The sequence below is a fragment of the Alligator mississippiensis genome, chromosome 11 (assembly GCF_030867095.1).
Source record: "Alligator mississippiensis isolate rAllMis1 chromosome 11, rAllMis1, whole genome shotgun sequence".
Classification (NCBI taxonomy): Eukaryota; Metazoa; Chordata; order Crocodylia; family Alligatoridae; genus Alligator; species Alligator mississippiensis.
The window spans coordinates 31,408,888-31,421,626 of NC_081834.1; the positions used below are offsets into that span (position 1 = coordinate 31,408,888).

At 44.9% G+C, this 12,739-nt stretch overlaps 1 protein-coding gene across 1 annotated transcript in view; it reads left to right on the forward strand.

Moving 5' to 3' along the window:
* Positions 1–12,739, forward strand: part of DAPK2 (death associated protein kinase 2) — a 66,185-nt gene that overhangs the window by 27,247 nt on the left and 26,199 nt on the right. Inside the window, exon 3 of the mRNA XM_059714910.1 lies at positions 12,199–12,420. Coding sequence (XP_059570893.1) covers positions 12,199–12,420 — 222 coding nt within the window. The remainder of the gene's footprint in view (positions 1–12,198; positions 12,421–12,739) is intronic.

Sequence of the window (12,739 nt, forward strand, 5' to 3'; positions counted from 1 at the left end):
TCCTTTTGTTAGTTTTAAACTTACTACCTACTAGTTTCATTTTATGCCCCTTAGTTCTTCTATTGTGTGAGAGAGTGCCATATTTACCCAAATCTCAAGTGAGATTTTTCCCTCACATCTATCATGGGGGTGGTGGGGGCTGGGAAGGAAAGCCCCCTGTCTGGGTTTTGAGTGCAAGGTGGTGGGGGGGACAGGCAGCTGCTGTGGCTCAGCCAGGGCCAGAGCTGCTGCCTGACCCCTGCCTACCCCTTCCCCTCCCACCATGCCCCCAGGTGTTTAACTTGCTTAAGAGCAAGTAGGCCCTTAGGAGCTTCCCAGTAAAACCTCCATTCTGGGACTAGTGTTCAATTTTTTTTTTTATATAGTACTTTTTTTTTTTTCTATGATCAGGGTAAAATCTTGCCCCCAGTAGCAGCTTTCAGGGAGGTCAAACCAGGTGACTGCCCAGGACCCCACACTTTATAAAAATTAAGGTGAATTACTAGAGGTGCTTCGATACATCGGTCCGATATTGGCTCAGCATCGATATAAATAAAATTGTCAGTGCTGGAAATTGGCCTGATATGACTGATAATTTAGCTAATAAATGGCCCATGCATGTGCGCAGCTGCAGGGCAGCACGTAGGCAGCAAGAAGCACAGCTGGGCAGCTTGAAGAGCTGCATGCAGCTGGTAAGTCTGGTATGGTGGGAGGGGAGAGAGGGGAGGGGAAGGGAAAGGCCATGGGGGGGCAGATCAAGGCCACCACAGTGAGGGAGGGGTGGAGCTGGGGCAGGGCTGGGGCAAGCACTGCCCAGCTGGGATGAGTGCTTGCCCCAGCCCTCCCAGACGAGTGGCAGGAATGGACCCATGGCTCATGGCAGGGGAGGGGGGGTCCCTTCATCCAGAAGGGCATGGGGGAGCGTGCGCCCCTGGATCTGCATGAGGCTGGGACTATGCCAAACTCTTCCCGGTGGAGCGGGGCTGTGCTCAGGGTAGGTGGTGGCAGTACTGGGATGGGGGGGAGCTACAGCCACCCCAAAATTCACCGTAGCCCCCACATTCTCCCAGTCCCAGCACCACCACTTCCTGCCCCAAGCCCAGCCCTGCCCCACTGGGAAGAGCTTGGCGCAGCGCCGGCCCTGTGCAGATCTGGGGGCACACCCTCATCCCCACGCCCTCCCAGACAAGCGGCAGGAGCCACCGAATGAGCGGGCAAGTGCTGGATGAACCACTGGACCAGTAGCTCCCACAACAGTGGTGCGCGGTGGTGGGAGCCACCGTCCCCTCTCCCCGTGCCCCCCGGACAAGCCGCAGCTCTGTCCTACACCTGCTCAGCTCCAGCTGGGCAGCTCTTGCCCCAGCCCCAGCTCCACTCCTGCCTCACCGCAGGAGCCTTGATCTGCCCTCGCTATGCCCCTTTCCTCCCTGTCTCTTCCATCCCCCTTCCCCTTCCACCACACCAGACTTATCAGCTGCACGCAGCTCTCCATGCTGCCAGGCTGCTATCAGAAATTGGACCGGTATCGGCTGATAGGCCTTCTTAAAAATTGGCCATCGGTATTGGCCCCCAAAATCTCCATCACTGCACCCCTATTAATTACACTGAATATTTGTATTATCAGTATTATATTAAGAAACTTTCATTGCAATTTCAGTTGCTTATAGCTCATCAAATTAAGCCTCTAAGGGGCCCCAAATGACTCTCTTGCCCAGGGCCCCAAGAACCCTAAGGCCACTGCTGTTGCCCCTATATTTATTTTCGGGCAGGGACTGGAAGGAACCTCAAGAAGTTATCAAGTCCAAGCCCCTGCTCAAGAAAGGATTATAAGGCCATGAGACTCAGGCATTCACCCTATTCCACTCATCCAGCCTGACCTGATTAGTGTCAAAGGTGAGTTATAACACTCTTGGCTACATGTTTAATGCTGCAGTATATAATAGATCATGTAACACAAGTACCATCTTAAGTATAAAAGTCTATTGCCCACTTCACACACTGATTTATCTTAAGTATGCTCCCCAGGATGACTCATCTGGAATGGTTAGAGGAGGTAATCCTTTCTTGAGCAGGGGCTTGGACTTGATAACTTCTTGAGGTTCCTTCCAGCCCAATTTTCTGTAATTCTGTAACCATCTCACATACTCTTATGTGTTTAGTGACTGTCACTCCTTTCTCATCACCCAAGAAGACAGTTGGTTTTGGCGAAGTCCAGTAAAAGAAACCTGGGTAGATGACTTTATTGAGGACTAAATTTGAGAGAGCCAGTTGTCTGTTTCCTGCATAATTGTTTCATGTGAAACGTCACTGTATTACAATGCAAAACACATAAATGTAGCATTTACATGAAGGATTAGGTGTTCAGATTTCAATATTAGTCCTCGGGACCATTCAGTCCCTTTGAACAGACAGATTTTGAGAATGTTACTACTGAGGTAGAGAAGTAAAATGACTTGCACCAGACTACACAACCTTTCTGTCAGTCAGGGTCAGATGCTGGGTGTTCTTATTTCCCCACCTGTAGCAGGGAAGCAGATTTACTCACTGTTACGAATGTTAGCCACAATGTTCCTTTACTCTGTTTTCCCAGTATGTGTCTGGCCCTACCACGAGCCATAATGACTTTTGATCTTAAGCAAACATGTACTTTGACCTCATGGCCCTATACTGACAGCTGCAAATAAAATATGTTATTCCAAAAGCAAATGTTTAATTCCTAAGCCAGGGATGGGCAAAATATGGCTCACGGGCCAAATTGAGCCCACCAGCAAATTAAATCCAGCCTGTAGGTGGGCAGCCGCTTACTCACTGGATCTGGCCCATGGGCAGCTGGTGACCTTGGCTGCTATGTGGTGCCAGGTGGATTCGGGGGGACTGCCTTGTCTCAGCAGCATCAGGCATCAGCTGTGGACCCAGGTGGAGCTTCCCCAGCAGCAGGCAGGGAGCAGCATCAGTTGTGGACACTGTGGGCAGGTTCAGAAGCCCAGACACAGAACCTGCTGATGGTGTCCACAGCTGACCCTATGCCTTCCTAGTGTGGTGGAAGCCCCACCTGGAGCCTTGACCTGGAACCTGCCAGTTTTGTCAGCTGTGGACCCAAGTAGAAGCTGCTGCCACACCAGGTGGGCAGCAGTGTATGTCTCTCTCTCCTCTCCTTCCTCCTCCCTTCAGAACCTAGCCAAAGCTGACACCACCACTTGCCTAGCACAGCAGCAGCTCCTGCCTTGGTCCACGGCTGAGCGATGGGGCTCCTGGCAAACTATAGCTTCTGGAGGGAGGGACAGAGTGGAAGAGAGACATAGAGAAGAGACACAGACAGACAGAGAGGAGGGGGACAGTGCAATGAGGGAGACAGCGAAGGAAAACTTATTAAGTGGCCCTCCAGCTGAAATAATTCCCCACTCCTATCCTAAACTACAAGAAACCCCAGGGATCTAAAATGTTGGCCTAATAGACAATTGCTGAAATTCCTCCAGAGATTAAATTTATAAAAGTAAAATTTCTCAAGTATTTTTTCTCTACAAAATAACATTCAAGTTCTTTAATAAAAGGTCTGCCCATCCGTGTTCAACTCAAATTTCAATAGAGAATTGAATGCGAATTATCTCTCTCACTTTGTCCACTACTGCTGTGCAAACACACCAGCACAAAATACATAGATTATTTGAAGTTAATGGATTTGACCTGGAACTTTTATAAATCCATGATGTAGAGTTAGACAGTTTCTGTCAGTTCTAGATTACTTGGTCAAATGACATGAGTTCTGAGACATGATTCTGCTGCTTTTTTTAAGTAAGAACATTTTTATGCATATCTGTGGTGTTCTCTCCCAGGTTGTATACTGTATTTAAATCTTTGGTTTTCCTCTTATTTTTTCTGGTGTCAGAAGTTCATTTTAGACCTTAGCCCAGAATGTGTGTACGCTGTATTAAAGCCAGCTGGCTGGCATGCCAAGCATAATTACTTTAACTCAGCTTCTATCTTTAGGGACACGCACATCTGAGCAGGAACAGTAGGAACTTCAATGTAACCTTGCTACACATAATAAACAAAACAAAGTGTGTATGTTGGGAGGTCATCTCCATTTCCCTAAAAGGTATTTTTTTTGTTTCTGCTACAGTTTAAGGACTGTTTTTTCCCTTCTCTGCCTGATGCAGTACTACTCAACACATGTACACTGAGGTTACTTATATTCATATGCTTCTGTTTATCTTATCCTTGTCCCCTAGATCAACACACTCTCTCTCAAATGGAAAGGAAAAAAAGTACCTGTTCAGGCATGCCAAGGGAAACTGGGATGTTCAGCTTTCTGTACCTGTTGTCAATAGAAAGAAAGCCCAGGAGAGTCCTTTTAGGGAGCTATTTGAGTGCAGACATGGTCACAAAAATCTGAATAATAGTACTTTGAACTACAGTTTGTCCATGTCCCTTGCATGTGTTGTGAGTTATTTCTGTCACCAAAATACATGTTTATACCAGTCTAAAAAAGCAGATAAGCAACATGAAGTCTTAAATTTAGGTAACTTTGCCCTCTCCAGGGTAGAATCTCCCCTGAAGGAATCGGGGTAAAACTTTACTGGTGTAAGTTATTAGTTTAGGTGTTATCTGTCCATGTCTATCCTGGAGTAACCATTTACAAACAGGCTTTTACTTGCTCCCTCACTATCTAATGGTAGGGTGCAGTAAGAGTTGCCTACTGTGTGCAGCTGCTCCAGGAAGGCTAACCCTCTGTTCATTCCTAATCTGAGTGTAATTTACACTGGTATATAAAATTAATGTAAAACATACCATGGTATGTGTTCATTTGTCTTCATCCACAGTATACTGGGTCCCAGTTTAGCACCCACTTACAGCCCCATTATTCCTCTCCTAAATCCCAGATCATTGTCTTATCTGCAATATCATCCTCTTGCTGTAATTTTTCTGAGTATAATCAAACTGTGTAATATATGATTCAGGTATTTTGTTTTGGCTTCATATAAGGGCTTTTGCTGCTCTGCCCATACCTAGAGAACCTTTCAAATGTATTTCAACTTATATTATGGCTATTTCAATTTATAGGTTTTTAAGAAACAAACGGCAAGAATGCAAAAACTTCCTCCTATATTGCTTAAAGGAAGTAATGTTGAGAATAGATAAACAAAGCTCAAACCAATTGTACTTTGTTATTTGAGGGAAAAGCATGGTATACTCTTCTGGCATCACAGAAAGAATCAAATGCCTGCTTGTCCCACCTCACAACCAAGGCCAGAGGGTCTGGCTGGGATACACTAGTTTATGGTGTCCTCTTGATAGTTTTATTCATGCATTTTTAGCATTTCAGCTAATCTTAGATGCACTATTTCTAATATATTAGAGAAAGAGGGATGCAATCCCAAATGCACACAACAGCTTTATTAAAGGGTTCTCTTCATTCTGATATTTTTATGATAAAACTAATATTGTTAGTGCATATCTGTCACACTTCCTGGGATTTCAAAATGCATGGATGTGATATACCTTGACTTTAGCAAGGCTTTTGACACTGTCTCCCATGATGTTCTCATTAACAAGCTAAGGAACTACAGACTAGGTGAAAGTGCAGTAAGGCAGACCTATAAACTGGTTGGATCATTGGTCACAGTGAATAGTCATCAATGGCTCAGTGTCTGCTTGGGAGGAGGTATCAAAGAGGATTCCTCAGGGGTCTGTCTTGGGTCCAGTTCTTGTTTAATATCTTGGTTAATGACTTGGATAAAAATCGGATTGAGTGCACGCTTAGCAAATTTGCAGATGACAAGAAGATGGATGGAGTTGCAGGCACTCTGGAGAGTAGGGCTAGAGTCCAGATTGACCTGAATAGACCAGAAAAATGGTATGCAAGGATCTGAGCCATCCTTATTTCACTGACAGACTAAGGCAGTGGAGGGCCAACCTTTTTGGCAAGCATGTCACAAATTAGCCCTCAGATCCTCCCAGTCTCCAATTCCATTCCCTTTCCCAAACTGCTGCTTGGCTTTCTGTTCCTTACTCTGTGCCCCCTGCTCAATTCCTGCTCTACTTTGCTTCCTGCCCTGTGCTCATTGCCTGATCTCCTGCTCTGCCTTCTTCCTGCCCTATCCATTGTGTGTCACACACACAGGCTGTCTGTCTATTTGTGGCACTCGTGCTGCCCATTGGTCTTTCCTGCACTAGGAAATGTGAACTTTCAACTGTCTGCCTCAGATTTCCTACATGGAATTAAGAAGATGTCTTATTTTCTCTGTGCCTCCATTCTATGTCTGCTAAATGAAAGCAGTATTTCCTTTCTTCTGTCCCTTACCTAGTCTAGATTGGAAACTTTTTAAAAATATACACACAGAATTTAAAATGCTGTCTGTGCTATGTACTGCAATAAAACCACAATCTTGATCCAGGGACTTTAGAAGGAAGTATCAAGATATCTAGACCATGTTCCTGGATATAAATGTAACCTATGGTGAGTGGGAATCAACTTTATCATGATTGCATGGGCCTTTGCATGAACCATTTGCTTTCAAACGCAGCTTAAAAGACAAAGTTACTATTACTGTGTTAGAACTACAGGCTTGCTATTTTAACCATTGAGTAAATTTTCTTTTCTCTTATCTTTCCACAACTCCAAGCTCCAACCTCAGCTATTGCAAATATATTTTTCAATACATTATATCCTTAAAGAAATTGAGCTAGTAGTACAGAAATTCACTGAATGCCAGCTGCTGCTTTATGACGTTCGTCCTTAGAGATGGTCCAAAAATACTTCAGCATTGCCCTATGATGAGGATAATTGGGACCTCAGCAACATGTATAAATAAAATGGTTACCGTACACCCCTACAGCAATAAGCATAAAAAGGAGAAGAAGCTTGGAAAGGCTGTCAGTCAGCCAATGCATGTGTGGGTTATTTATAGAATTGGTGCTGATTATATCTGAACTGTTCCTGAACATCCAGGTGAGGAAGTGGTATATTTCACACATTTGTGCTCCGTTATCTTTGTTTTAGTACTCTTTTGTTGGCACAGAACTTTGGAATGTCCCTTGCCACCTTAAAAGCTCACATCTGAAGAAAAGATTATCTTTTGTTTTTGTATTAATGGATAGTACCCTCCCCCTCCCCCCCCCCCTTCCCGGATTATAAATTCCTAGGTAGGGGAATTCCTCTGCTATGCCATTCAGAATTAATAATCATAAGTAAATTCCCTGACTAAACAGATTCTTTAGGATAAATAAAAAGTGTATTTTACTCACAGTCCTCAATCAGTAATTATATGATTTCTTGTTCCTGAAATGTGCTGTGACAGTATTGTTGTCAGCAAAATGAAGACAAGAAAGGAAATAGAAATTGTTCTAGTTCCACATCTCTTTAGTTTGGTTCCCAAACTTTTTTTTCTACACCCCGCTGCTGAGAGTGGAGTGCAGTGGTGGCGGCCTGGGGGCAGGGGATCTCCCAGCATGTGGAGCAGCTTGTCTTTTTTGTGCGGTGCCGCCGGCATTGCCCCTGCGGTCCTTATTTGGGTTGCGACCTGGGGTTGGGAACCACTGCTTTAGATGCATATGATCAAATATGCTCATCTTTCCTAGAAAATAATACCCTTAATAGGTGATTCCTAGATGATTTAATAGGAATGAAACCAACAGATTTTTATAGAAATGATTCTAAACAATGCATAGCATGTAAGGGAGTGGAGGGGAACATGGCCAAAGCTTTTAAGGAACTTTTCAAAGTAATCGTGGAATTCTGTAAAGGAATAATTTTCTGTTAAGTTCTATAAGTATGTTCCATAATGATAAAGTCTGGACAGAAAAATATAGTAGCATAATAGCTACTATATTGCGTTGTTGACGCAACTCTTTTGAGCCACTAGTGCTCAACCTTTTGGCCACGAATACTGGATGAGTGGTGAGGGAGCAAATTCATGGACTGGATCATCCCTGTCTGCCAGGATCAAGCCTCCCTCCTGCCTCTGCACAGCCCTACCTGGATTGAGCCCCACACCACCCCACCTGGCTCTGTGTGCCTGGATTGGGCATGTGCTGCCTCCAGCCAGCCCTGTACATCCCCATCGATCCAGCTACCACCTTAGCCTAGCCTTGCAAGTTGGGATGGGACCTGCGTGTCCTTCAGGCCCACATCAGCCCCATGCCACTTTATTATAGGTGCATTGATGCATCAGTTTAATATTGTGTTGGCACCGATATAAAGAAAATTGGCGGTATCAGAAATTGGCCTGACGTGGCTGACAAGGTGGCTGATAAATGGCACAACATGTAGGTGGTGAGAAGTACAGCCTGGCAGCTTGGAGATCTGTATGCAGCTGGTAAGTCTGCTGTGGTGGACTGGGAGAGGGGAGGAAAGGGGCATGGGGGTGCAAATCAAGGCCTCCGCAGTGAAGGAGGAAGTGGGGCTGGGGCTGGGGCAGGTGCTGCCCAGTTGGAGTGGGACGGGGGACAGAGCCGTGGCTCATCCGGGGGGCATGGGGATGGGGCAGCTCCCGCCACTGCATTCACCCTGAGAGGGCGTGGGGGGGAGGCATGTGCCCTCAAATCTGTACGGGGCGGGGTGAGGTGGAGTGGGGGGAATGCCACTATGGGCTGGGCTGAGGCTGCGCCAGGCTCTTCCCAGCAAGGGTGCTGGGCCAGGCTGTGCTCAGGGTGGACAGTGGCAGCAATGGGAAGAGGGGTTATGGGGGAGCTACAGAAAATTATGGGGTGGCTGCAGCTCCCCTTAGCCCCCTCCCAGTGCAGCTGCCGCTGCCTGCACCAAGTGTAGCCTGGCCCGGTCCCCACCTGGAAGATCCCACTGCAGCCCCAGCTCCAGCCCCAGCCTCAACCTGCAGCAGCAGCCCACCCCACCCCACCCCATGCAGATCTGGGGGGTACATGCCCCCCCTGTGCCCTCCTGGGGTACACACAGCAGCAGGAGCTGTCCCCCCTCCCTGTGCTCCCTGGATGAGCCACAGCTCCGTCCCCTGCCCCGTCTCGGCTGGACAGCACCTACCCTAGTCCCTACCCCTGCCCCAGAGCCACTCCCTCCCTCATCACGGGTGCCCCTTCTCTCCCCTTCCACCACAACAGACTTACAAGCTGTAGGCGGCTCTCCATGCTGTATCGGAAATCGGATCAGTATCGGCTGATATACCTCCTTAAAAATTGACTATTGCTATTGGCCTCAGAATCCCTATCTGTGCACCCCTGGACCTCATGCACCTGAGTTAGCAGGGCAATGCTATACCTCCTGTCTGGAAATTTGGCAACACCAGAGAGGCAGTAAATGCTGCCACTGCTCTTCCATGACTGAGTTTTCAGACCCATGGGAAGGGTGGATCAGATGACATGGGTCCATGGGCCAGATCTGGCCTGTGGGCCTGGGGTTGAGCACCCCTGCTTTAAGCAAATGGTTGTACCTTAGTCACACATCAGGTCGAATGCACTAAAAGTCTGCTAAGCAAATAAATTCATGGGCCCACAGCAAAACATTATGAATATATTAACTGATAGTATATTAAGCTGGCAGTCCTTGCTATAATAATGTGAAAGTGGCTAGTAATTTTCTATGCTATATCTCCTCTGCATTTGAGAGCAAGTTAGAGTTGAGGGGAGGCTCTGGGTCTGTGGATGCCTTTGCCTTTACAGACTCCAACCCTTGTTTCAACAGCTTGTTTGTATGTTAATTACATAACGTACTTAGAGGGTTTCATTATAAGGTACTGAACATAATTGCAGTGAATACTGTATAATTTATTTTCCTACCTGCACTTGCATGCTATGGTTACCAAGCCAAGTAAGGAGACAATAATGTTCACAGCAATAACATTTCAGAATAGCTCCACTGTAAGAGAAGAGCTATTGGATGTTTGCAATTAATGAGTATGTTTGTGCTTGTTGCAGAGAGATCTTGACTGCTAACCTCATAGTATTTAAGGATGGGGACTGCTGACAGTTTACTGAGCCCATCTCTTGCAAGTATGGGATATAGAAGTCTTAATGAGAAATTACCTGATATTAAATGAATGCACTTGGGCCCGGATCCTGCCTCAGGAAGATACCTAAGGTTATAGAATACAATTGCCGGTGGCAGTAGATGCTTCTCAGATATAGGTAGAGAAGTGCTGGGTATTGTCTTTTGCACTGTCCTTTGTAAGTCTCCAGTCCTTGCTCTACTCTCACTCATAAGTGTGGAGGCTGCAAGTGTGTTTGAGGAGATACAGTGTTTAGGTGGGATGCTCGTCTTGCTGCTGAGGTCTTACATCTCTGCTCTTCTACGAAATCTCACTTTGACTGCCAAGCAGGAGAATTTTTTCTCTGCGTTCTCATTAACACAGGTCAGCTTCTCTTTTATATTCAAGCTGACCAGAGGACAGCAATCCTATTTCCTGACAACCTTGGAAATTTCAGAATTTGTTCTCATTCCACATTGGAAATAAACCAGAATTTTTTTAATGTTTTCACAAAAGCTCAATTGTTAGAACACCCGCTTCCCCCATGAGAAGTGATCAGGGTCTGTCCATGTCTATCTTGGTGGTTAGGGTACTGACCTACAGTATAGGAGACTCAGATTAATTTTTTTTTCCTTCCAGGTTGCTCTGGATCAGGCAGAATTGGTAATTCAACCCGTTTACTTAAACATAGGAGGTGGTGGTACCAAAAGAAGAGCTGTGTGAATACTAATGGGTTTTGCTAGGATCTGTATCAACATTTTCCTGTCTTCATCCTAGTCTTTCTTTTGCTCCAATCCTATGGTCTGCTTGAAAAACAATTTGAAAGGGGGAAATGTTGTGTTCTTGAAGTCAGTTTTCATTAGTCCTATGCCAAATAATAAATCTGACTAGTCTTGTGAACTTCAAGGCTTTTTTCATGATGCTGGTTGTAATTTTGAGTTTGTAATGAAATCTAGAATGAATCAAGTCTAGGAGTTGATTCCCAATCTTCTATGTCCATCCAGTACCTTGGAGTAGGTAGGTATCAGTGGTTCATATACATATAAACTAATGACAGATAGTTCAAGGCAATGCATTGGCTTTCCTTTACCAGCTTCATAAACCTCACAATTTATTTGCATTATTATAAAGCATATATATAAAATAAATGCATATATGTGTATTATGCATGCACTTTTTAAATATGACACTGATTTCCCTGTGCAGAGTAAGTTACTAGCCTCATAAAGAACTAAGAAGAGGGTCACATGAGTAACTGCTCCATCTTGTGCCATATTTATGGCTCAGATGTGGTCTTTCACCATGATTCTGATTACCTCTTATAATGAGACATAAGGATCAAGTATCAGCTCTCTACAAAGAGTGCCTGCTTTGTGATCTGATGGTATTTGGGAGACCTAAATAAGAAAGGGAGTAAACCTCCTGCAAGTTAAAATGAAGAATTCCCCTGCCTTTTCCAGTTTAAAGGTTGCTAATGAGCGTCTGATTCAAGAGCCTTTTATCACTGAAATTAGACTAAAATTTACAGGGTTATTATACTCTGTACTAGTCATCTGCTCTGCAAGTGGTATTCTTTTTTAGAAGGTAGGGGAAATGTTCATATTGGAACTAGAATGATGACCTCTTCCACTAGCAGCTGTTGTCAGCAAAAGCCTGCTTACAACTGTGAACAGTTGCCTGCTGTTTAAGTGATGGGCAGTGAATTATTTCATAAAATGTTGTACACATGTTTCTCCTTCATTTAAAATGGCATTAAGAAATTGCATATTTTCAAAACATTGGAACAGCCAGATTTTCAAGCTCAGTGCATATATGTGCATGGACTACCCAGCATTTGTGCTTAGTAAGTATGACCTGCCTCTTCAAGACATGAAATAGCAGGTTATATAACTGAATGTCTAAGTACCACTGGCAAGTAAGGAACCATTTGGGCTTTCACTTTACATCAGTGCCATTTTATCTTAGCCAGACCTTGTTTTTAAAATAAATAAATAATTAAGTCCGAGGACCATATGTGGACTTTCTCCCTCCTATGTAAAGAGATTATTTACTTTTCATAGTCTAAAGCACCATGCAGTTGAAATATCTCAAGCAACTGTAATGAATTCATTGCATGCAGTTGATGAATCAAATCCTGACATTCTGTAGTAGCAGACTAGTAGAGCTCTTTGCTATTACAGGATCAGAACCCATACCTGCAAGGCTAATTCAGGGAGATTGATTGTATTGCCAGTGGGATTTATGAAAGCTGTATTATAATATCATTACAACCTTGTCTTTGCAGTGGCCAGTTTGCTATAGTGAAGAAGTGCCAAGAGAAAGGTACCGGAGTAGAATATGCAGCTAAATTCATTAAGAAGCGTCAGAGCAGGGCCAGCCGCCGTGGAGTGAGACGGGAGGAAATTGAACGGGAGGTGAATATTCTGCAGCAGATCCTACATGGCAACATCATCAAGCTGCATGATGTCTACGAGAACAAGACAGATGTGGTGCTCATCCTTGAGCTGTAAGTAGAAGGATTTCCTATCTCCATGCTAGGATGTAACAAATGGGAACAGGAAAGGGCTGTTAAGGCCTCCAGAGTAAAGAGGTATTCTTAAAACGGAACTTCAGGGCTGTCAGGCTTCAGAAACCACCCGCAGATCCTGGCAAAGGATTAGAATGAGGTCACCAGTAAATAACCTCCTTCTTAAATCATCGTAAGCTCTAGAAACAGATGTTTTTGAGAGTCTGCTGGGGTCATTGCTTTAGCAGGGAGTCCTGCTGGTTCATGGGCGCACAGATCACCTAACAACTGCTCAACAATGGCCTGACATGTTTTGAAG